This window comes from Aspergillus melleus, assembly GCF_016097325.1.
Source record: "Aspergillus melleus strain CBS 546.65 chromosome Unknown contig1, whole genome shotgun sequence".
NCBI lineage: Eukaryota > Fungi > Ascomycota > Eurotiomycetes > Eurotiales > Aspergillaceae > Aspergillus > Aspergillus melleus.
Genome location: NW_025763370.1, coordinates 2,730,258 through 2,754,752, shown reverse-complemented (window position 1 = coordinate 2,754,752; position 24,495 = coordinate 2,730,258). Strand labels below are relative to the sequence as shown.

At 49.7% G+C, this 24,495-nt stretch overlaps 8 protein-coding genes across 8 annotated transcripts; 6 read left to right on the top strand and 2 right to left on the bottom strand.

The window, feature by feature from the left end:
* Positions 1 to 226: 226 nt before the first annotated feature.
* Positions 227 to 1,037, bottom strand: LDX57_000966 (uncharacterized protein; the record flags this gene model as incomplete). Its single annotated transcript, XM_046082613.1, has 2 exons — positions 227 to 971; positions 1,030 to 1,037. 2 exons carry the CDS (start codon positions 1,035 to 1,037, stop codon positions 227 to 229), a joined length of 753 nt encoding a protein of 250 aa, XP_045938570.1.
* A 1,001-nt stretch (positions 1,038 to 2,038) lies between these two features.
* On the top strand, positions 2,039 to 3,638 carry LDX57_000965 (sugar porter family MFS transporter; the record flags this gene model as incomplete). Its single annotated transcript, XM_046082612.1, has 2 exons — positions 2,039 to 2,160; positions 2,210 to 3,638. The coding sequence occupies 2 exons, from the start codon at positions 2,039 to 2,041 to the stop codon at positions 3,636 to 3,638; spliced, it is 1,551 nt and encodes a 516-aa protein (XP_045938569.1).
* Positions 3,639 to 4,709: 1,071 nt separating this feature from the next.
* On the top strand, positions 4,710 to 5,842 carry LDX57_000964 (uncharacterized protein; the record flags this gene model as incomplete). Its single annotated transcript, XM_046082611.1, has 2 exons — positions 4,710 to 4,955; positions 5,021 to 5,842. The coding sequence occupies 2 exons, from the start codon at positions 4,710 to 4,712 to the stop codon at positions 5,840 to 5,842; spliced, it is 1,068 nt and encodes a 355-aa protein (XP_045938568.1).
* Positions 5,843 to 6,068: 226 nt separating this feature from the next.
* LDX57_000963 (uncharacterized protein) lies at positions 6,069 to 8,430 on the bottom strand (the record flags this gene model as incomplete). The annotated part of the gene is made up of 4 exons (XM_046082610.1): positions 6,069 to 7,732; positions 7,785 to 8,164; positions 8,220 to 8,308; positions 8,362 to 8,430. 4 exons carry the CDS (start codon positions 8,428 to 8,430, stop codon positions 6,069 to 6,071), a joined length of 2,202 nt encoding a protein of 733 aa, XP_045938567.1.
* A 228-nt stretch (positions 8,431 to 8,658) lies between these two features.
* LDX57_000962 (uncharacterized protein) lies at positions 8,659 to 9,805 on the top strand (the record flags this gene model as incomplete). Its single annotated transcript, XM_046082609.1, has 5 exons — positions 8,659 to 8,718; positions 8,782 to 8,850; positions 8,908 to 9,054; positions 9,112 to 9,284; positions 9,343 to 9,805. 5 exons carry the CDS (start codon positions 8,659 to 8,661, stop codon positions 9,803 to 9,805), a joined length of 912 nt encoding a protein of 303 aa, XP_045938566.1.
* A 153-nt stretch (positions 9,806 to 9,958) lies between these two features.
* Positions 9,959 to 11,132, top strand: LDX57_000961 (RBM8 family RNA-binding protein). The gene is made up of 2 exons (XM_046082608.1): positions 9,959 to 10,304; positions 10,446 to 11,132. The coding sequence occupies exons 1-2, from the start codon at positions 10,062 to 10,064 to the stop codon at positions 10,686 to 10,688; spliced, it is 486 nt and encodes a 161-aa protein (XP_045938565.1). The 5' UTR covers positions 9,959 to 10,061; the 3' UTR covers positions 10,689 to 11,132.
* An 828-nt stretch (positions 11,133 to 11,960) lies between these two features.
* LDX57_000960 (putative glycosyl hydrolase) lies at positions 11,961 to 13,805 on the top strand (the record flags this gene model as incomplete). Its single annotated transcript, XM_046082607.1, has 1 exon — positions 11,961 to 13,805. The coding sequence occupies one exon, from the start codon at positions 11,961 to 11,963 to the stop codon at positions 13,803 to 13,805; it is 1,845 nt and encodes a 614-aa protein (XP_045938564.1).
* A 7,781-nt stretch (positions 13,806 to 21,586) lies between these two features.
* Positions 21,587 to 21,910, top strand: LDX57_000959 (uncharacterized protein; the record flags this gene model as incomplete). Its single annotated transcript, XM_046082606.1, has 1 exon — positions 21,587 to 21,910. One exon carries the CDS (start codon positions 21,587 to 21,589, stop codon positions 21,908 to 21,910), a length of 324 nt encoding a protein of 107 aa, XP_045938563.1.
* Positions 21,911 to 24,495: the final 2,585 nt, after the last annotated feature.

Below are 24,495 nucleotides of genomic sequence, written 5' to 3'. Positions count from 1 at the left end.
ATCTCCTTAGAGAGAAGAAAGCCCGCCTAGACCTGCTCGTTATAAGACCGCAACAGACTCTTGATCATGAAATGCAACAATGATAACATAAGTCTCCTTCAACTACCCCATATTAAGTGGAACGATAATTTCTGGGGATATGAATATTCTTCCTTAGCCACCAACCCATGCCAGAATCTCATAAATCCTCTGTACAGACTGCACAGTCAAGAAGAAGTCGCCATGCTCAGCAGGCTACAGTCGAAACCAAACCCGGCAATATTCCCACTTTATCCTCCAGAACCATCGAGTTCCGATGCATCGATTTGAGTTTGCCCTCCTTGGAAGTAAAGCGAGTCTTCTTATCCTTGACTGTATCCTCAGATTTCTTGTTCTCCATGGCCCCGAGATGGTCCCGAATCCCTCTCCAATCCAGAACAGCAACAGAAGGAGCCTCAGTGATGTTGGCTATATGGCACGCCTGGGCTGCCGAGATCGCTTTGAACGTCCTGAGGATAAGGGCCACGGTTTTCCAGCCTCTGATACGTTCCTCAGGTAGGAAAAGGTCGATTCGCTGCTGCGGCCATCCGCAGGAATAGAAGTCGTCGAAAAGTCTGCTTCCGAGATGAAAGGGAGCGAATCCGTGGAACGTCTCCTTGATAAGCATCTTGTTGCCTTTCGCAGAACAGGCCGAGCGTCGCATTTGCAGTGACAGTTGGAGCGAGCCTTCTTTGAGCCCTCTGAGATTGATCAGATGCATTTTCGAACAGTCGATGTGCACGCTGAGAATCCAGGCTGTTTCGAGTCTTTCGGGATCTTTGATGGTTTCGCGCAGGATTAGAACGTTCCCGATCAAATCAAAGACCACGTCGAGTTCAGCGCCGGACTGGTGCAGTGCACGTTTTTGTTCCGGTTTGGCACCGTACAAGAAGAGCTTGAGTTTTCTCGGCGTTTGTTTGGGTGCTGGCTGGCAGTCACATCTGGGGTCCTTGCTAACCCGTTGGAACGCCGTCAGAGTAAGGCTCACTTGGAGAAAGACCTTGTGCTTACCAACTCATCTTGTCGCAAGGCTTCAAGAATCTTTCAACTCAGTGAAGTTTCTTTGAATATGTACTGTGGTCAGAATAACTGGTTCGAGGGTGAGACACTCTGTAACGACAGTAGTAGCACTTGTCATTGCTGTTGTATGGTGGGTGACTGGTCTTCATTCACTGTTTACCTTGTTCACCTCACTTTGGAACCTGCGACTTCATTCACAGCGATATTGCTACCTGCCCTCCTCTTTTCTAGCATTATGGCAATCAGACCATGATGAGGAGAGAGACATTAGTAGACGTTGGTCATGCTTTTGCCAGTACCACTCAAATATTCCTTTGTTCACTAGTCAGCAAATGCAGACGAGGGCGTCGCGAAGATTTAGAGTCCTCGTTAAACTTTACATATGGCCCCTAACAATAGGACAATATGACTAGATGAGAATTGGCTGGACCTGGGAGCGATAAGCAAGGTAGATAGAATGACATTCTGGCCCTTCGCACCAACTAAGGTTTTCATACACTTGAGATAAAAATAGTATAATCAAATAAGGATCACAGACTGTAACTAAACCATCCCATTATATAATTACTTTTCACCATCTCAGAAGCCCAAGTAAGAATTAGTAGCTAGGTGACATAATGACAACTCCACGCATAACTCCATTCCAGAAGGATTCAGCTTCATACAACGATGTGCCTGTCGGTGGATGCCGAGCCGCGGAAGCTGTCATTCCGCGGAAGGATGGCTAGTAACCAACTAGTAACTAGACATTAGTAACCAGTAACTACTCAGGGCGTACCGGCATTCGGTCCACGTTCGAGTCAGTAGTACAAGGGGAAAAAGTAGGAAAGGCTGGATACCCACGAGTCCCGGCGAATTTCCCCAGCCTAAATATGTCTCCGCTATGATGCGGGGTGCCCAGAGTCTGGGGCAGTTCAGAGAACTAGAAAGACTATTTAAGTAGATCTTTTCTGGGACGTAGACAGGACATTCACTAAAGTCTTCTTGAGTTGTCCCCACCATGCCACTCTTTCGCGGAAAATCACTACGTCTCGCGCAGGCGTTACTCACTGTTGCACCGGCATTTATATCCTACGGATACAATCAGGCTGGGGTAGCACCTCTTGCCAGTTTGCAGTCATGGTATTTCACACAGCAAAGCAACCAAGGCACGAGGCTGACCAACTTCCAGGGTGATCACTTTTCCAGACATCGACACACTTCATACCGAGGGGGCCGTCAAAGAGCGAAACTCGACACGGAAGGGTGCAGTCATCGCGGCCCTTCAGCTGGGAGCCCTCGTCGGGGCACTATCATGCGCTTACATCGGTGATCGTCTCGGCCGGCGTAAGACCATTTTCGTGGCCGGCATTATCACCATCATCGGGCAGCTTCTACAGACGTCGTCATACAACACGATCCAGTTTTCCATCGGCCGAGTCATACTTGGTATCGGCATTGGGCAACTCAGCGCTACCGTTCCGGTGTGGCAGGCTGAATGTAGCTCTGCAAAGCATCGTGGTCAACACGTCGTGGTCGACGGGATCTGCATGGTCTTGGGATTTGTACTCACCAATTGGATCGATTACGGCTTGAGCAAAACGACCGGTCAAACGCAGTGGCGTGTTCCGCTAGCATTGGGGTTTATCTTCCCTCTGATTCTGCTGGCATCTGTCTTTTTGCTCCCTGAGTCACCTCGCTGGCTGATACTCGTGTCGAGAAAACACGACGCAGTGCGAAGTCTAGCAGCATACAGAGGCCTCCCGGATGACGATGAAGCAGTGCAGACAGAGATTGCCAGTATAGCGTCATCGCTAGAGACCACCAGACAGGCACAGAAGAGTCTTTCATTTCGGAAACTCGTTTTCGGCGATGACGAAGGACGTCTACTTTATCGATTCGCTCTGTGCCTGGTCATCCAATTCTTCCAGCAGATGTGTGGCGGTAACCTGATTTCCACCTACGTGTCAACCATCTTCGAAGAGAACCTCCACCTCGGCGCAGAGAAGTCTCGGATCCTAGGCGCTAGCGCGCTGACATGGAAATTCGTCTGTAACTTTATCCCCTTCTTCGCGATCGACCGTCTAGGTCGACGTAAGGTGTTCATCTTCAGCGGCGCAGGCATGTGTCTCTGCATGACCGTACTAGCTATCACGACGAGTTTCAGCAACCCCAGCAAAAGCCTATCGATCACCTCCGCGGCCTTCATCTGGCTCTTCAACATGTTCTACCCGATTGGCTTCTCCGGTGCAAATTTCCTCTACTGCACGGAGGTCGCTCCTATGCATTTGCGCGTCGCGATGTCGTCCGCATCAACAGCGAACAAATGGCTTTGGAACTTTATCGTGGTGATGATCACCCCCGTGGCACTTGATACTATTGGATGGCGATACTATATCGTCTACGCTGTCATTTCGGCGTGTATCCCAGTTACTGTGTATCTGTTCTATCCAGAAACGATGGGACGCAACCTGGAGGCCTTGGATCAGGTCTTCCGCGATGCGTCTTCCCCGTGGCATATTGTTGGGATGGCGAGAAAGCTTCCGCAGGGAGATGTGACAGATTTAGACCAGCAAGCGGCAGAGCAGAAGGTGGTTGTCGAGCAGAAGGAGCATGCTTAAATGTAGAATTAGTGAAGGTGGTACGAGTCTTCATGTCGATGATAAAGAGGCTATGAACTGGGCTATCAAATCGTTTATACTTAGGAACCTTGAATGTTAACAGAGACTGCAAAGGCCATTCGTTTAGCACTAGTTACCTACCATGTGATGATGACGAAAATGTTTCGTGTCAACTCAGAATCTACAAAAAGCCACCAATGGTGATTGTGTAACTTTCAAATGTGACCTACGCTTCATGGGAAATTTGCGGAATGAACGTAACCAATATCCACTGCCATAAATGACGTAGCAAAACGTGAACAGTGCAACCCCTTCGATAGGAAAATAATCTCAAAGTCATGCCAGGTCCCGAATGGATTGCGTGACATGGCAGTAGCAAAGAAGGACTGACGGCCTAACGCTCATCCGCGGCAAGTCATGTTCCGTGGAATCCCCACAAGACCCGTATCAGACACGATCTAAGCCTTTAGCTTCATTCTCCGGTTTCCATCACCCCACAGGCTTAGGACAAGCTAAATGCTAACCGACAACGAGAGTTCGGAAAGAAGATGGGAATCGATAATGTCCTTAGCAGTCCGCAGTCTCTGATCATGTGGGGGTGTGCCAGGAGCGAGGGGGTTGTTGTCCCTATCAGTTCCCCACCACTCCCTGCTTAGATGCCGCGATGTGCCCTATCCGCGGCGTCTCTCATTCCGCGGAGCAGATGGCTTCCATTCTGGACTTCATTCAAGCAATGACATAGAAGGCAACTGCCAGGCGGTGATATATCTACTCTCCATGACGATGCTCAAATCTTCAAGCCGAGTCAGCTGAAACAGAAGCCAAGCAGGTACCCAACCCATGCAAAGCACGCGACAACTGAGCAACATCATGACAAAAGCAACATCCTTTTCCATGACGAAGTCGTCCGTCGTACATACCCACACCCCGGTCCTTGTACATTGCTCGTTGCCCACGAGACACTCCTTTCCTGCGGTATGGATGAGGTCGGGTACTTCGAAGGGATTGTTCATCCATCAAAGACACCTCCCAGCGTCTACCCAGCTCTGGGAGCCGATTCTGCTCTCGGCGATGGGGTCTACGGGGACAAATGCGAATCAGATTGACGGTGTCGGGGGTGCTACGTCTACGACGTCGAAGGTAGCTGTTATTGAGAAGTCTCGAGTCCCCGGTGTCGATGCCGATTATACGTTTGTTCAAGTAGCCCCGGATCAGGCCAAGATAGACATGACGGGGAACTGTGGTAACATTGCCTCTGGAGTGGGACCGTTCGCTCTGGACGAGGGAATTGTGAGGGCAAAGCCGGGGCAGTCAGAGGTGAGAGACTTTCAAATTCCTTGACATTGGGGCGAAGAATTAACCGAGCTAACCCTAATTTGCAGATCGACGTTCGAATTCTGAACACCAACACCGGGCAGATCATCGTGGAAACCGTGCAAGTGGCCCCCGACGGAAGGTTCCAAGAGGATGGCGATTACTGTATTCCCGGCGTTCGAGGCACGTCGAGTCCCATTAAAGTCGCATTCCTAAACCCGGGGGGAAGCATGACCGGCCGGACGTTTCCCAGCGGCATGCCACAAGAGACGCTCACGGTTTTCTCTCCCCATGTCGGAGAGTTTCACGTCCGAGTCAGTCTAATAGACGTGGCGAATCCATTTGTCCTGGTCGATGCATCCTCGTTATCCATCACAGACCACCCCACGTGGCCGGACCCAAACGATGCCCTATTCCTGTCCGTTGTCGAAGATATCCGCCGCACAGGGGCGGTGCGCATGGGACTGGCTCCCGACCTAGAGACGGCGGGCCAAGTACGAGGAACGCCAAAGATCGCATTTGTGTCGAGGGTAGCAGAAGATGACACGGATGCAGATATCCAGATCCGTGCCTTCTCGATGGGAAAACCTCATCCAAGCCTCCAGTTGACTGGTGCAGTGTGCCTCGGTGCAGCCGTCTCGATCTATGGCACCGTTGCATGGGACCTAGCGGGTAGAAGAGGAAGCAGCAAACAGCCGAAGCACGGAATGGTGGTCGAGGGCCTTGAATTTGCGCCTCCGTTGCCCGTGGGCATTCGAACCCCTGCGGGTGTGATTCATGCAGAGACACTCTTGCGAATGGATCCGCAGGTGGAGATTCATGTGGAAAAGGTAGCGGTTTTTCGGACAGCGCGTCGGCTTTTCGAGGGAAATGTATTTTATAGAGGATGATGATATAGATAGACTGAATTTTGCAGGCATACCCTTCTGGACGCCCCTTAGGCATGAAAAACCAGAACGCATCATTACGTTAGAGCATTTGATCGTATATAGCCTAGAATCCTTGAGAACAAGAATTCTGAGGCGTGAGACAATGGCTATTAAGCCAACATAGACTCCTGGCATCCTATCCCTATTTCTCATGCTTAAAGTGATGTATGTACCTGGCCTGGGAGAATTATTGGTAAAGAGCCCCATTCCACGGTGAGCCATTAAACCCAAATAACATATCGCTATCCCAAATATCAGCCAGAGATTCCTCTTCCTGGGGAGGCAACATAGTCGGAGCTGGAATGCCCACAGTGCCGAATGGGACCGCTGTAGCAGGCGGGAAATTGTTATCCGCGTCTTGTCGGATGAAGCTTTGGATGATCATCTCCATATCCAAATCGGATGGCTCGATTTCTGCGCTCCTCCGAGTTGTCACGGATGCTGATTGCAGCGGTCTTTCGTCCTCAAGATTTACCGGATTTCTGGCGGGTTGCTCCATCCTACTGTCGATCGTGCCGGTGGCCGCTTGACCACCTTGGTAAGTCTGGTGGTTGTCCAATACAACCCCCATGCGATCCATCAAGCCGAGAATTACTTTCTGAGCTCGGCGCACGGCCCAGTTAGTCTCTAGGTTCTTCTGGAAGATTTCAATGCAAGTTCGCAGACGAGCGTGAGCTCGACTGCCGTCATCTCGCTGGGCTGCCACCCGAACATGGATCGTTGCTGCGACATAGGTTGCGTAAGATATCAGATACGGAGCTCGTTGAATAGAGAAAGCGTGGTCATAAGCCTGGAGTAGCTCGAGAATCCGATTTGCTGCTACCGAGCATGTGTTAAACGAGTTATACGCGACCGAAGGATCGGCGGTATGAAGATGTCCCTCGGCCACAAACGGTCGATGGAGAAGAATGAGCAGAACGTTATATAAAGCTAGTAGAGAGAGAACATGGGGCGGAGGCGGTGGCTGGGCCGAGTCGCTGCTAAACTGTAAGTGCGCAGGAAGCGCATGCTGCCAGCTCTGTAGTTGTGCGTCCAAGGACATCAGAGAAGCAATAAGCTCCTGTGGCGACACGTTGGAGCTCCGTTCGGAATATACGGCATTTAGGATGCCATTCAGGATCAGGGACAGCTTGCAAAGCTCAGTGAATGTTGACACACTATAAGCTGGAGACCCGCAATACGATCGAACATCCGAATAAGCAAACGGCTGCCAATGTTCCAGCTCTTCGAATTGATCCAGAAAGGACAACGAGACCTTTGTATCGAAGTGCTGTAAGCTGGCAGGACGGCCCTGGTAGAGCGACTGGATCTTATCGACCACGAATGCCCCCCAGAAGACGCGCCGGCGGATTTCCAGGTCCTCGTCCGAAATCCGGCGCATGTTGGACAATGTCGTGGCATCGACGTGCATGCCCAGGTCGATGATCATTCGAAACGCCGTACCAGCGTATAACCACGCAGCGCTCCGTTCGTCGCCAAGCGCGAATAATGAGCTGGTCATCACGAGTAGCGCCTGTATAGTGGTGATCTCACTCCGATCGAGAGCACTGCCTAGCAGTTCTTTCACTCGCATGCGGAAGATCCACCCTGCAGTTCGGACATCGTCAGGGTCCCGGCGGACCTCCGGGCGATCACTAAATTTGGAGGCGCCAAAATAGATGGCGTTGAGCAGAAGCTTAGAAAAGTACGGACCATTGTTGGCCATATCGCGCATGAATGCTGGACGGTAGGTGATCAAGAACGAGTGGTGCTGGCGATTCCAATGCAAGGACAGCAAGTGCATTCCTAGATCTGGGTCGACCCCGTCAAAGTCCAGCTTACCCGCCCGCATGTTCATCATCTCCAATTGACCTAGGGTATCGTGAGATTTGTGCTACATTCTGCTCGGGCATACGTGACTTACGCTGATAAGCAGCCTCTCCCATCAAGCGCTTCTTGACATGCGTTTCGGAGACCTGAGGATCAGTCGTCCCGCCGTGTCGATCCACAGGTGCATCGTCGAACAAAGTGCTGGTGAGCCCATGATAGCTCGAATCGCCATTGGGAGAGATGAATATGCGCGATACTGCAGGTCGACGACCCACAGCACTGGCCCCTTGTTCATCGATCGTCGATCGACTCGGAATAGTTCCCAGTGACGGATCTTGCGTTCCAGGCCGCTGTTGATTGAGACTAGACTCTGTGGAATCACTCCCATACTGCGTTCGAGCTCCAATGGTGGCAAGTCGTTGTTGTAATTGCTGATTCTCCGCTACGAGGCGAGAGATGTGTGCTTTGGACGGCCTTTACGAAATGTAAGTCTGCAGACTTGACCTCCAAGGATAAAGACTTCACACACCTTGGCTTTTCGGGACGTGCTAAGTAGACGCATTCTTCTCCATGCCCCTTGCAGCTAGAGCAGGTGGGCTTTTCGTTATCGCAACGCAGCTGCATGCATTCGGTCAGCAAGAGACCCAGAATTCAGTTCGCGATCCGCTAACCTTCCTCCGGCGACAAAAGGCGCAAGCCTTAGCCGCCCTGCGACTTCTCGACGATGTCGTGTTTTCCATGGATGAAAGTTGTGTGAAGTCTCGGAGGGTCGAGATCCGTGGGGGGCGGATGCGGAGGTGTTTGCTCCGCGGCAACTTTCGTTCCGCTCGGCTATACGACATGGTTAGTGAGTATGGATGTACCTACTAGCTGTCTACCTAAGCTTATAAGTACTTGTGGGGTTTCAAACAAAGGGATCTCGCTGTCATTCGCAGGCTGCAAGCAAATACTACATGATTATTGGCAATATGGCAGCACGCTCTTCTATTCGATCGGACTTGGTCGAAACAAAGCCACCAAAACAGCGGGTAATTAGGGATCCTTGATGACTTCTCCTGGTTAGAGCGACGTTAACGAAAAGTGAACCCTAGCAACACACCCCGCAGTGGGTCTCTTTAGTGGCAGGAGGTGTGGCAGGGGGCGTGGAAGCAGCAGTGACGGTAGGGTTTGATGCTGAATCTGAACATCGTGACGTCTGAGACTGACAGTAGCCCTAGTATCCCTTTGAATATTCCAAGACCCGCGTTCAACTCCTACAACAAGGTGCAGCGGTTGCTCCGTCGAATCCCCTACGACTCATCCTCCAGGTCGCGCGGCAAGATGGGATAGGAGCGCTCTACACCGGATGCTCCACGCTTATCATTGTCAGTTTCTGCTTCGCTACTTAGTATGGCATGGTTAACACGATGTAAAATATACAGGGAACCACCGCGAAGGCAGCAGTGCGCTTCCTATCATACGACACCATCCGTAATTCTTTGGCCGATGATCGTGGCAAGCTTTCAGCCGGACGAGGCATTCTGGCCGGAATGGTCGCTGGGGTTGTAGAGAGCGTACTGGCGGTCACACCAACAGAAAGAATCAAAACTGCATTGTAGGTAAGCTTCACTTGGTGATTATTAATGGATGCTGATCACCAGACATGTCCACAGAGTCGATGATGCCAAAGGTGCTCGACGGTTCAAGTCCAGCAGGCACGCAGTGGCTGTGTTGATCCAAGATCACGGACCCCGCGAGCTATATCGTGGCCTGGTTTCAACCACTATCAAGCAGTCTGCCACGTCTGCAGTACGGATGGGGTCATATAATATCCTCAAGGAAGTCACCAAATCCCAAGGGGTTGCACCGAGCGTGTTCACAAACTTTAGCACTGGAGCGCTGGCCGGGGTGGTGACAGTATATGCCACTCAACCATTTGACACGATCAAGACTCGAGCCCAGGGTGTTCAGGGAGCGAGCATTGCAGAGGCCGTCCGAAGCGTAGTTCGAGACTATGGAGTCCAAGGCTTCTGGAAAGGTAGCACCATGCGATTAGGGCGGCTGCTGCTGAGTGGTGGGATTGTGTTTTCGGTGTATGAGGAGATGGCTGCTTTGCTTTCGCCAACTGCCATTTAGTAAAAATTCAGATCTACAATATAAACATACACTTCTTAGTTATTGCACTGATGATGTTCAGAGATCCTATAATTCTGGCGGAGGCAGTACTACAGATTACATAAGCACACCGCAAGCTTCGCGGCCGACGATCCACTCGCGATCAAGTCAACTTGGGACAAACCTTTCCAATAGACCAGCTCCTCGTTCCTCCTCTCTACTCCCTGCAGTCTTTCGCCTCTACCTTTACTTACCGCCCTCCTTAGAAATTGTCACCATGTCTGCCGAAATGGAAGTCGACATCCCCGTCTCGCAAGACGACGCCCCCGCGCAGTCTGGAGGTTTTGAACCACGAACACACGCCGAAGCCGTCGCTGTGCGCAGTATCGAGGGATGGATTGTGATCGCGACCAACATCCATGAGGAGGCATCCGAGGAAGACGTGACGGATCTGTTTGCTGAATATGGCGAAATTAAGAACTTTAACTTGAACCTCGATCGCCGGACGGGTTATGTCAAGGTGTGTTGACTTGATCCTTTTCACGCTCGCTCAATCAATTGCGCTCTTTCTTCCTTTTTTTCTCTTATTCTACTCGATGCTGGGTTTTCTTTCAGACTCTGTCGGTCAGTAACGTGTCATGCTAATCTTATGGAATACCAGGGATACGCATTGATCGAATACTCGACTCTTCCCGAAGCGTCGGAAGCCATCAAAAACCTCAACGGATCCAAGTTACTCGACCAGACAATCCAGGTTGACTACGCATTTGTCCGGCCACCTCCCGCCAACAAAGGCAAATCCGGTGGACAGCGAGGGGGACGTGGAGGCGGCGGTGGTGGTCGAGGCCGCAGCAGGAGCCGCGAGAGGAGCCGCAGCCCCGGAGCTGACAATGAGAGGGAATAAACGCATTGGTTCCGATGCATCTGCCAAAACTCTCTTCTGACTGCGCATGGCCTTGTGATGAACTGCTTTCTTTTTCGTTTCCAACTATCGCTTCCTTTTTTTACACCCCAGCGGTCTTATGTCGGTTTTTACCCTTGCGAAATGGCTCGAGGGCAGTGGTTATGAAGAATTTGACGCTGTCATTCCGATATTTCCATGTCGCCTTTGGCGGGTGACGAGTAGGGATGATTGCGCTTACAGCCGGCATTTCCATCTCTTGTGAAGGGTTGTATGCACGGCCATCATCTGATGACGCGCATGTGCAAGACTACGTTTCAAAGAGTGGCATGCCGGCGTCATGATTTATTCACAATTCGGTATGTTCCTTGCATATTTTTTCCAGCATGGGAATGTCGTTGGTCATATGCTAACTTTTCGGAAAGATTCCGGACTTTTGATATATCGAACTACTAGATATCCATACACTATGCTGGTAATAAGCTCATTCTCTTGATTATGACAGAACCCAAATTGATATATTCCCACGACTCCGAGCTTGGGCTTCATCCCTATCTTCGACCTTGTGGCCTAGGCCAATTGCAAAGCATGACGGCCACAACTAAATAAATGTTTACTTGCACATTGGCTCTAGGATATGTTTCCCCTGTCACTGTCTTGCCCTCTGTGATACGTGGAATATCCCTCGAGCTGTTCCCCCTGGGCGATCATCCGATCATCGTAGCAGTCATTTAGAGACTGATGGACTTGAGGGCGCGTGATGCCATTGCGAGGGTAGTAATTAAATATCGATCCGAGACCACGCGGGCATCGAGTATTAATCATTGCGACTGATCAAAGGTCTTGTCTCTACTATTGTTATTAATATGACTATCATCTCATCATATTCGGGCTAGTACATTAAGTCTCAAGTCGGTGGTGTCATTGACATTCCCAGTGCCGCTTCCGAACCAAGAAACCGCTCCCCGCACCACTTAATTAACTCCAACTGATCTTCCTTTCCTGCTTTCTTTTCTTTCTTTCTTCAACCTCCGCGCCAGTGGTAGGGCAGCATTGCACTGTTGGATATGAACTTTCATCTATTGCTTTGCCCTCCATTGGTCGCCGGATGTCTTTGAACTCGCGACCTTTGTTCGTTCTCTCTTTCTCCCTAAATACTATTCTTAACTCGGTGGGGAGTCTCCAAGGACCATTTCTTATCGGTTCTGACTCCAACAATCCCTCCTCAAGAAATTGAAAAGACTTATAAAGATTGAAAGAAATTATATTCTGAAGATGGCGCCCCTACGACATATTGTGAGCGTGCTCTGCATATATTTTACCCTCCCTTCGGCCAATGCGCTGGCGCTGCGGTCGCAGGGCATCCTTGCGCCCTTATCTACGCATGGAGAAACCCCCCTCAACGAGACAACCGAGCCACCAGAGTTCCCCTTCCTTGAATTCTCGGTCTCGCCGCCAGAGACATCCAGTTCGGCGCGACAAACGCGGCGAGATCTGGTGTATGCTTTGAATGTTATGCAAGATGATTACTTCGAACTGTGGCAGGGAACGTGGCCAACGGCTATCGACTGGACCGCTGCGGTTATGGGTACGCACGTCTCGGGCACGCTCTCGTCGCTAACCTCCGCCATCGAATACCTCTTGCCGTCGAATATACCTGTGGATATGAACATGGACGTTATACATACGCCGACGATTGACCGGCACGGTCAGGCTTTTGAGAACCTTATCAATCACTTCTTCGATCATACAACGGCCTTTTACTTTGGCGAAGATGAATTTGCAGTGAGAACGCAAGCCTTCGACGATATGCTGTGGATAGTTTTAGAGTGGCTAGAAAGCATCAAGTTACAGGTATTACATTCGGATCTGCACTATCGGGGATCCTCGAGCTCGAGCTCCCACACCAAGGATAAGCCTCATTGGCACGGGCTTCAATATCAGATCCCAGCAGCTCATCGGTCGCGGCTGTTCTATGGTCTTGCGTCTGCGGGGTGGGATGTCTCCCTCTGCGGAGGTGGAATGATCTGGAGTCCATATTTGACACCTTACAAAAATGCCATCACCAATGAATTGTATATCTCTGCGAGCATCGGGATGTACCTATACTTTCCCGGCGACCCCATTGACTCGCCCTTTATGATGGAAACCCAAGATGACGGTGTCTGGTCTGATGGTTATCCTCATGATTCGGCTCATCTACAAGCAGCCATTGATGGATACAGATGGCTCAACAGCTCCAATATGACGGGGCCCGGTGGGCTCTACGCAGACGGATTCCACGTCAGCGGATATGAGGACACCGGGCATCCCGGCACACGCAAGTGCGATGTTCTCAACACGATGGTGTACACCTACAACCAAGGCGTGATCCTCAGCGGGCTCCGGGGCCTATGGTTAGCCACTGAATCGCCGCAGTATCTGGACGACGGACATGCACTGGTCCGCAAAGTTCTTCGAGCCACGGGATGGCCTAATAAATCCAGCAACCAGTGGCAAGGTCTTGGCCGGGGAGGCGTCCTAGAGGATACATGTGATTCGTCCGGCGACTGTTCCCAAGATGGACAAACGTTCAAAGGAATCTTCTTCCATCATCTAGCAGAGTTCTGTCGACCCCTTCGACCGCAGGAGTGGCGCTTCTTGGCTAGTGCTAACCGGACGACCGCAGAAGGGAGCGACTGGCACAAGGAATACGAGTGGCACCAAGCACGATGCCAGACCTACGGGCCCTGGGTCAAGCATAATGCGAAGGCTGCTCTGGTAACTCGAGATCCCAACGGCAAGTTTGGAACCTGGTGGGGCAGGCCATATGGGGAGTCCGTGAACGCCTTGACTTACGGAAGTCCTCTGCCTGCGGGAGCGGTCGACTATCGTAATAACGGCGACCGTGCAGAAGGCTCAGTGTTGTTCCACGGTCGACCAGGCAATGCCAATCAACCGTCTGGTGTGACCGAACAAACACCGTTGACCGAGTCGTCGGATATCACAGACATGCAACGAAACGATCCAAATGACCGAGGCCGCGGCCGTACGGTAGAAACGCAGTCCGGCGGAGTAGCGGTACTGCGGGCGTTATATCAATGGCAGAGCTTTCCCTTTCTGTCTGGAAGCGGACTATGATTTTGACATTGGATGATCATGACTGTTGCGTTGTATATATAACATTTGGAGGTGTATCTTTATGCTTTGTGGCAGTATTTTTACTTGCGATACAGGAGTTTTGGAAGGGGTATATTTATAGATGTCTTTAGATTGGGCAAGGAGACCGGCGCCATTGCAGATAACACGCATACGATAGGATCGAATGGATGGTCAAGCAGCCGCATCGTGAGACTTGTTTTATCCAGCAAGTAACGTCATACATCATTGTTTAACCATTTCCGTCCTCGATCCATGCGGCTTGCGGTCTAGCAATATGCAGACAATAAACAAAAGCCTAATCCCGAGGCTCTATCCATCAGCCACATAGACCAAACCACCTACATCATCGACAAAGCGATCTAACAATTAAGAAGCTAGCTAAGAAATAAGCACCGCCATGATTGCGTCAACAGTCATGGTCCATCCCGATCTATCAACGCAGATCCCAAACAGGATATACGAGATCTATCTATCCAAAACCGCACACATCAGATGGACATCGCTGGCCCACTCCTACTGCATGGTACTGCACCGCACTGCACTGCAATGGATTCGATTGGATTAGATCCCATTGGATGTACGGAGTAGTAATTGTGTCTATTACATCAGAAGAACAGAATATTCATCTTTACATGGACACTCATACATACTCCGTATACATAGATGTAATAGGAAGTATTGGTACATGAGCCCATGCAGCTCCCAATCCACTACAACTACTTACTGTAAAGTAGCTGATCAGTTTAGTTACATAGGTAGCCAGTCAAGTAGAGTAGGTCAAGTCGGTTTCATCAGTGGCGACAAAAAAAGCATCTACGGGATCGAGATTCCCAACGACCTACGTAGGTGTAACATACTACATTCGATCGGATCGGCGATTTGCAGGCCCTCGGGTGCGGACTTCTCTTCCGATGCAAGGACGACGGACTTACCTACCTACCATACCATACCGGTTTTAAGTTGGGGGGTTGTGTTTCTTGTGTGGAGTATCAAGGGATGTAGGTTTCTTTTGTTTCTGCTTCTGCCTTGGTTTTGTGTGGATGTGAGGTTCATGTGTTGGTGTATTCTGTCGGGTTTATACGGAGTAACTCCAGATATTTACAGTACAGAGTACTGTAGATGAAGGAATGAGATCATATGAACAAACATGTACATACATAGGTAATGCATCAATGCATACTGTGTACTGTGTAGGGCCATAACTCATGACCAACAACAAAACACCCGCCACTACCGACCTAAGCCACCGGACGCACTTAGTTAAACGACAGACCAGATCAGTCAGTCAGTCAGTCAGTCAGGTATATGGCATATGATTGATTCCCGAGGGAGAGGGACCTGACTGACTGACTGACTCCGTTTATAATATTCTGTAGTTATTATAGTTGATAGCCGACCAGCGTGGGCTGTCTAGCGTCAAAGGAACCTAGAATATATGAAACATACTTAACCACTCACCCTGTAGTTACTACTGTGTAGGAAGTAAGCCAACGCGCAAAGGGCGAGAAGAGAGGGGAAATATCCCCCATGTTGTATCTACACCAGAGTACGGATAGTTATGAGGATCTGAACTACGTGATCATGATCAACCAGGTGATGTTAACTAGAGTGTAGGGTTAATCGTGGTTAATTCGAAGAGTGAAAAACGGCAATAATAATCCAGTGTAACCACTAATTTCGAATCATATGAACGACTGACGACCCGGCTGGTTGGGAATTAATACTACTAGTTGGAAAAGTAAGCCCGGCATCCTACGGTGGTTCGGTTCGACGGGTCCCCCTGGACTGGTGTGAACGACTAAGTACTCCGTACCCCGGTAGCGTCTGCGTGTCCTCACTCCGATCCTCAGGGTTGAAAACGTCTAAATTGGCCGGCGAGGAACAAGCCATTCATTCCTGCCTGGTACTTCTAATAGTTTAGCGTTACAGCAAGTAGGATTAATTTAAAGATTCCGTTCGTAGGATTCGGTAGGAATGGAAAAGGATCGAAAGGAATAAAGGAAGTCAGAGAGGGAGAAGAAAAGGTTACAACAGCCAGCGGCCGGGGGCTGGGATTTGAATCCCTCGCCAAGGATGACCGTGCTGAAAGCCACATGCAACTTAACGGGTGTGGAGTTATTTCCAGATGGTCTATCCTTCCGAGGAGGCTTATGAATTTTTGGTTCGCTTATCGGGGCGAGCGCGCGCCCTTGACGCGGTAGCAGAGGAGGATAATAAGTCAGGGTAGATAATATCCAGGGGTATACGGAGTACACACTACACAGTGCATGTTAGTGAGTCTGACGGGTTGACGTCCGTCGGAGTTGCAGATTTGCAGATTTAATATTAGGATCGATTATTGATTGACGGATTCATTCATTCAATCAATAATAAATGGGATGATTGTCGGTGGGCACTGGACAGACGGCAGACGGACGGGCGGCATGATTGTTGCGGTGGTTGAGTTTGTTGGCCATTTGATTAGGTGGTGGCTCTAGTGAGGTATCACGATCACGATCATGATGCAATGCGCATCCACCTCATTGCTCTCCTGCTGTGTCTTGCTAGGCGCTCTGCTCTGCCGTCACCGTGTTATCTCTGAGATCATTGGGTATGGATCTGTAGGATAAGGGGGAGGGGGGGGCAAAGACGGGGGCTTGGGCCTCTTCCTTATGAACGAAAGAAAATCAAGCGATCGGCTGCGTTGCGCTGGTAGCGATCAAACTAGCTTTCGATTTCCAGAGCACGGAGGATACCTGGACGAGAAAGGAAGGACTATGGAAAATTAAAATAAAGAAAGAAAGTCAAATGAAGATATGATATTCTGGCGGGAAAGATAGTTTTTTGTGAAAGAAAAACTCAGAGGATGGATTGGAGCCGACGAAGAGGATCGGCGGTGCTTTATCGTCATCAGTCGAAGGATTCGGGATTATCATGATGAGAATGATCTGAAGGGTGCATCTGACTGACAGTTCTGGAAAAGAAGCTGTTGGGCAGGGGAATAGTGGGTGAGAAGAGAGAAAGTAGAAACCTCCGGATGGGCTGATATGGACAGGATATCAGAAAAGCAAAAGAGAGCAGGTTGAAGGTTCCTCAATCCATGGACGCCGCGCAGAAGAGTCACGCGCTTTTCCCCGTACCGCCTCGTTCCCGGAATTTCTGCGATTTGCGGCCGAGAATGGGCACCGAACAAGGCACTCCATGGGTACCTGAAGCTCCATAGGCAGTCATATGGACGGACAAGTACCCACGCCTGAGGTGTCAAACTCCTACGGTTTACCTGGTTGTGTTTACCCTCATCTTACCGTGTACCGTACTCCGTCCTCTTTCTGCCTTCCACTGTCCGTGGAAGGAATTCGTGCCAGCACTTGACAACTGTCATTCTAAGAAAGGCCAAACTCAAGCGCAGCTCAGGTCACAAGCCCCCTCTCGGGGTGGAGGAGGAATAACGCATGCGACCCAGCATGCGGGGATCGAGGAACGCTCGCAACTGGCTGTCGGCTGTTCTGTTGCTCAACGCTCGGTCGGCTGAAGGCTTTTGCTCTTCTTATTTTATTTTATTTTTTTTTGGCAGTCTTGCTGGTCCCAGGGTTGGCCTGATTTGCAACGCTCGTGTTGACTGTTGATCCGTAAGAATGAATCGGTATGAGAAGGCAACATTCGTGGGCGCCTATGGATATCTCGCCACCAGTGTCTCTCTCCAGGGGCTGACCTGGGAAGTAGGGTAAGAACCGTGTCCACAGAGGATACCAAAGAAGCCTGTACGTCCTGTGACACATTGCTCAGATTGCCGCCTTGCTGCAGATTTTCCTTTGTTTTATGTTTTATAATTATTATTACAAATGACGTAGCAGTGTTCAACTTCTGCTGACTGATCACAGAAGGTTCAGTACCTTTGACCGGTGCTTCGACACATCCAATCAAGGCGGGTTCATGACGTGCTCGGCCGTCATCAACAAGAAGAAAATGGGGTCGGCCGCCGCCGATACTTTCCCGGAAGATAATCTGGCGGTGGAAACGGCCAGCAAGGGGATCTTGGTATTTTTTTGTCTTTTTTTGTCTTTCTGTCTCTCTTGCCCTTGCCCGCCTTCGTTCAACCAGCGGGTGTGGAGATGTGAACTCCGAGAAAGAATATTCGGTCTTGCTTCCGCCGACCCTCGTCGGGCATTTTCCATCCTCCCAAGGGGGGCGACTTTCCCATCCTCTCGGGTCCGACTCGCTATTATTGCTCGGTTTTCGACATTTTGGTCTCTTCATCGTCGAATGGGATCGCATCTTTGACTATACCTACAGGATTTGTGTTCCGGAGCTACTGCCTCCTTTGCAGATGTTCCCTGCACCTACTCATCCTGGTGATGCACTGCACGGTACCGTATCTCGCTGGTGGATGAGTGGAGGAGGGGGGGAAAGAAGGGAAAGGGTGGAGGAAGAAAGAAAAGAAAAAAGGAAAGGGAGGAAGGAGAAAATCCCCTACAGGCTCTTGGCCGTAACAAGGCGGTACGGGGTAGCCGCGTTCCCCGTATAAACTCATGAGGATTGGCATCATAATTTCAGCCCGTCCATTCTGATTCGATCCCACGGCGTCGAAGATGTTCCCGGTGATGGAGGACGATGATGGAGGATCGGCATGCTGCACATCGCTTTTGCCGGTTTCAGCTTTCCTTAGTGGCTTGCCGCCATGGATCCGTCAGAAAAAACTGTCGAACCCACGGCAATGGATCTTCCTGTCCCTCCATCCAGCCGTTTTTCCCTTTCTTGTTCTTCGTCTGTGGTCGGAGAAAAGTCGCTCGCAAACGAAAAGGGTAGGAGGTTGGCTTCACCGTTTCTTCTCGGGGAGAGGGGAAGGCCGGAAGCAATCAAGAAAAGCTGGAAAAAAAGCACATGGAGAGAGACACCCGGTCGCTGGGATATCCTTCCAACCACTCACCGCGCGCAAAAAGCGTAATAGGCGCCCCGATAGAAAGTTCCCTGCTCATTGGCTTTTATGCCCTGGTAATTTGTATAGCAACTAATAAATTAACTACCGGGGGATCGTTAGTCATCCGGTGATAGACTTCGAGGTTAGTTATGAGGATACCATCCCCGATCGACATTGCATGACCTCTCCCTCTCGCGTTCTGCTTCCCCCTGAGACCGTTTCATGGGACCTTTGCGGCATATGGCGTCGGTTTGCCTCCCCAGGTCCCATTCACCTCGGCAGTCGGAAGGTCACAATATGAAGGACCACGGAATGCCACTCGTCTAGCGACTATTTTAGTGAGGGATGGGGGATTTTTGTTATTTGAGTCGTGGCAACGGAAATCAAGAAGGTCATCTTTCTGAAATAAAAGAAAAACCGTCTGATTTAGCCCGAGAATCCCGGCCAATCAAAGCCCGGGAACCAGGGGGAAATGGCGATAAAATAAGAGGATCCTTCTTAGTCTTATTACTATTATCATTATTAATTACGGAGAACGGAGAACGGAAAGGATACAAAGAGAGGGAGCTCAGAGATTCCTACCAGGGAGTTGGACGGTACCTACTTGTGCCGGAAGTACGGAGTAAACCCATCACGATAGTTTCACGGATACATACCGACAGTTGGAAAGGAGGTCAAAAGTCATGCCTTGGATGGTGCTCCGTTGGTAGCGACCCATCGACAACAGTAATCTTCATCAAGTGTCGGCGCCCTCACCGAGGATGACCTACTCCGTCCGGATCCTGACTTTCATCCTGATTCCCTCGGTCATCAGTCATCAGCATCAGCAATCAGCATCAGCATCTTCTCCCCGAATCCATCATCATAGTAGCGGTGGGTGATGAGGATCATCAACTCATTCCGCGGGCCACAGTTCTCGTTGGTGGTATTTGCCCCCCCCCTCTCCCCTCCAAACCCTCCAACCAACCCCTCTAGGGGGAGGAATCCCAATGGAAGGACCCAACGGAGGGCCGCTAACACGATCACTAGAAGCCGCTAGAGAAGAACGAACCCCTAATTTGAAGTCAGCCCTCCCCACCCGCGCCATGCCCGAACGGGGGCTTCACCGAAAGAATGACCGGTAAATGCTGGGTGATTTTTATTGTGATTTGTTCTTCTAATTATTATACCTGGTAGTGTTGGTGAATGTTTTAGATTACTCCGTCTGGTATTCTGTATACTCTGTACGGTCCCCCCCCCCTTCCATCCTTCGTTCCAGTGGCGGCCACGAGTCTCTGAGCCACCCTCAACTTTCTTTCATCCCATGTCCGCCCGGTTTGGGCCATTTTCGAGGAATTCCAATAGACTTTTTCCTTGGTTAATCGGTACGGATTAACATAATAATAGTACAGGTTTTAATTCTGTAAAAGAAAAAAAAAGTTAACCAACAAGTGACCTCATCGTTCCTTATACTGACATTCGTAGAATAAAGTCTGATTGGGATTTTCCTATGATCATCCTCGCGAGTAACGACGCGGCGTAGAAGGACCCCACTAAGAAAAAGAGAACTGAACTGAGAAATAAAAAAATAGGGAAAAAGAAAAAAAGAAAAAAGAAAAAAAAAAGAAAAAAAGAAAAACCTCCCCTTCTGCGGCCCAAAAATCGCAGAGCCAAACTAAAACTATCGTGACTATATTAGTCCTTAACCTAGTCTTCATACACCGATTCGGGAGAATTATCGTTATTATCGTCGATTATTATCCCTCTGGTTTGACGAACGGATTCCTGCCAACGACTACGTGAGGTGAAGGGAACTGAGACCTACTGACACCGTCCATCTTCTTACTCCAACGACGAACCTGCCCACGCCTCTCGCGCTTTCTCTCCTCTGACTCTTTTTTTAACGTGGAGTGTTTCCCCTGCTACAGACTACAGTAACCTTTTGCCCCCTTGTCGGCACTCTTTTCCCTTGAACTCCCTCGTTTCTCTCTCTCCTTCGAGGTTGATTGTTATTACAACCCACTTTCCTCCTCCCCCCCCTCCCCTCTCCCCTAACGGCTTCTTTCACCATCTGGTGTTAGTCCCAGTCCCTTTCCCGTTTTCGGACTGTTCGACGAGTTCCTCTCAACACGCCCACCCACCTCCCTCTTTCCACTCCTCCCAAATCCGATTTTCCCTCTCAAACTGCTTTCCGAATTCTCCATCGAAAATTGGATCGCAGAGGGCAAGTCCAGGAGAAATTTTTATTTTCCCACCAAGCGAGTTGACAAGACGGAAAACGGACAACTCGATCAATCCGTCAGTCATCCAGGAACATTCTTGAATTGCTTTGTCCCGAGTATCGGTTGCCTTCCCAACTTCGCTTAACCGATTCGCTTTCCCCCCGAACTTTCTCCATCGAACGCTTTACCTTTTTCTTTTTTTTTTTTCGTTCTTAATTATTTATTCAAATCACCCTCATTCCTAACTCCTCCAGTCCTTACCCCTTGGGTCGTGCCTGGAGAAAACTGTGGATTTCGCTGGATTTTACTTTCTTTTCGGGTTCTTTTCCTTTTCTCTCCTTTTGCTGTTGCGTCCGTTCTTCCAACCTTCCAACAGTTTTCGACCATCCTCGGAACCATCCCTCGCCTCAACCTCATTGAACCCCGATAGCTACCTCCAGCGATACGCAGATTCGGGATCTGAGTTATTCGCTAGAGGTAGACTCACCAGCTGTGATTGCTCAAGGTTATCGTTGGTGCTGGATTTGTTGAACTCTCTTGTCGTTTCGCCCGTGGAAAGCCGCCACATCAACCACAAACCAAATTCCTCCTGAAATTCCCAAAGCCACCGAACAAACCAAAGGATCTGGGAAATTCAAAATCAACAACGCCACCACATAATCATGGCGTCGACGTCAGATATGCACGGGTCGTCCCCCGTTCCAACCTTACCCCATCCTAACGACAACGGTCGCACGCATATGTCCTCTTTGTCCTCCTCGTCCTCCATTTCCGACGCGGAAACGGATCGCAGAGGCCGCCCGGAACGCCCTCGAATGGCCAGTCGGAAACCGAGTGCCTCTATACTAGTACCGCGAGACCACCCCGAGATTGAAATTGAGGAGGAAGAATTTCCGCCCGACGACGCGAGAGCCATGAGTCCCCGACGCAATTCCGCGGATTTGGAACGATTGGGAAAGGAGGCCCGACAGACCTTGCAGGAGTAAGTATACCGGCAGTGTAGCTTGGGAATTCTACGCCTTTTAAGATTTCTACGCTTGTTCTTGTTTTACTAGATCTTTCGTTCGCTAACATCAATTCCCTCCAGACAAGCCAAGGCTCTCCAATCCTCTCTCCAAGCCTTAGCCGAACGCATCGAAGCCGTGAAATCGGATCACGACAAGCTTGAAAACGAAAACAAATTCCTTCAGGACTACATTGGCGGATTGACTCGAAACATGACCAAAAGCGAAATGACGAGAACGAGTACCAAGGTCCGAAAATCCCAGAAATAAGGCCGGGAGTTGTATTCCACCTCGGCTGTTGCGACGATCAGACGGTCGGGTTTTTGCGGCTTTTTGAGAAAGCGCAAGGGAATATTCTCTACTGTCATGAAATATGCGCCCTGATACGTCCTCGGTATGCGAAGACACTCGTTCCGCGACACGGGCATTCTCCAGCAATCCGCCCTGTCGGCTCTTTTCCTCGTCAACTCGACCCATATGTCGAGCATCGTCTTTTCCCTTCCCTCTTCTATTATACGAAACCACACCTTTCTGAGCGGTATCACCCATACCGCACATCAATTTATACGAGGTTCTCAACCGCAGCTTTTTTATCCTCCCTACCGCCAGCGAAGCTGAAACGACACGGGTGGCATATCTGGATATTCAATTTTTTGCCGATATACGATGCCGTAACCGTCTTGATCTGAAAATCTTACCGCTTAGCCCCGGATTTGGTGTCGCATCACGCCTCCAACACTAGTTAGATCGGTATCGCTCGCCACTCCGATCACGAGCCTTGCGTCGGTACTCGGTTACTTGTGTCACGGGAATGTTGATATGTTGAGAGATCCAGCGGGCAAGGGAGGCTCTTGTGACATCATTGCATGCCATGTGTTGTCAGGGAGCTGAATGCTGCTTGGTCTTGGCAACCGATCCGATGCGTGATCCTGGTGACCTTTGCTATCCAATCCTCAATTTCCAGTCGTCCGGCTCAACTCCCACGATCACTTACTTTTTTTTGGCGTGACATTCCATCCGGTTGTGGTCACAGTCCACCAACATTCGACCTGTTCATATTAATTTTTTTTTCTTCTCTTTCTTGTCTCATTTTTCTCCTACTTTTTTCTTTTCAACTTGTCCTACCGGAGGCACCTGTGTATTTTTGTGGCATAGCACAACTCGGCGTTCGGAAACTGACTGGGGAACTCTTTGAGTGTTCTACCTCGATTTCATTATTCTACTTTAGACTTGCTTTGATTGACAGGAAACCGCAACTGGGCGCAATTGTTTCTCATGGTCTGCAAAAAGAAAAACTTTTTATTCGGGTGGGAAAGCATTTTCGCGGAGCAGCCATTTGTGATTTTTCCCTTACAACAACTTTGATCGTCTTACATCTCTTTCATCCATCATCGGCATCGGCATCGTGTACATTGGAATCGTCCCGGTCTGACGATTCGGTTTGAATTTTTGTTTGGCTCTGAAGACATTTGCTTTACATACCCAGGAAGCGCGCGGTTTGATACAAATGAATGAATTATAAAATTACATATCTATCAAACTTAGACAAACAAAGAAACGCCTTGTTTGGAGTAACTGTAGATGTTTACCCCGAGATGAAATGACGTATACGGGGTCCTCTGACGAGAGTCCTTCGAGTCCTGTGCCACCTTTGATTTACTAAAAGTAACTAATTCTACCCCGAGAATCCCCAGTCCTGTACGACGCTGCAGACACTAGTCGAATAGTCAACAGACATTCAGGCAGACACAAAGGCAGACGCGTAGAGTAGAATACCCATGTCTCCGGAGTCCCGTCAGCCTCCTCCGTCCTCACCAAGACAAAACAAGACTAGGTACGGAGTGAACTAAAAAGGGTGATGAATGAATGAGTGACACTCGCCACCCGCCCGCCTCGCCTGCGCCTCCTTTTCCCCAGTCCCCGTTCCCATCTACTCCGTATGTACCTTGCCTTTCTAGTTTCTACTTTCTACACCGGAGGACTGTGTAGGTGGCTTACGGGTGTACGGAGTACAATTACCGGCCGGAAACGGGTAACCCTCCAATGTCGTGTCTGATCTAAAACATTATGTCCGAAAATAAATCACCTTTAATTAAAAAAACTGAAATGTGTGTTTTTTTGTTTTGTCTTATTTATACTTTTTTTTGCCGCCCGCCGCCCGCTTGGCTCGCACATCCCTACCCCGGGTGTCTTTATGACATCATAGCTTTGAATTTCTTATTCCTCTTTGGGATGTTTTGATTTCGTGACGACACTTGCATGATTCAGTCTTGATTTGTTGGTGTTTTGGCGCCCGGGTTGTTTAGCTTTACATACTCCGTACTCAGACACTGTGTACACAGTACAGTAACTAGTTAACTGAATTGAGTCATATCGGAGGGGCGGTGCATACGGAGCACACCGTAGGTATGCAACTACTGTACGGAGTACAGTGAACACATATCCGTACATACGGAGGAGATCTGGCGATTGTCAATTGAACTTGATCTGGAATAATCATACATATAATCACAGCTCACAATCCATGGTTATAATTTCCGGTTATACTAACTACTAACTACCTACCT

Coding starts and splice junctions, on each gene's coding strand:
- LDX57_000961 (XM_046082608.1), top strand. CDS start 10,062: ATGTCTGCCGAAATGGAAGTCGACATCCCCGTCTCGCAAGACGACGCC. Junction 10,305..10,445: donor GCCGGACGGGTTATGTCAAG/GTGTGTTGACTT, acceptor ATGGAATACCAG/GGATACGCATTGATCGAATA.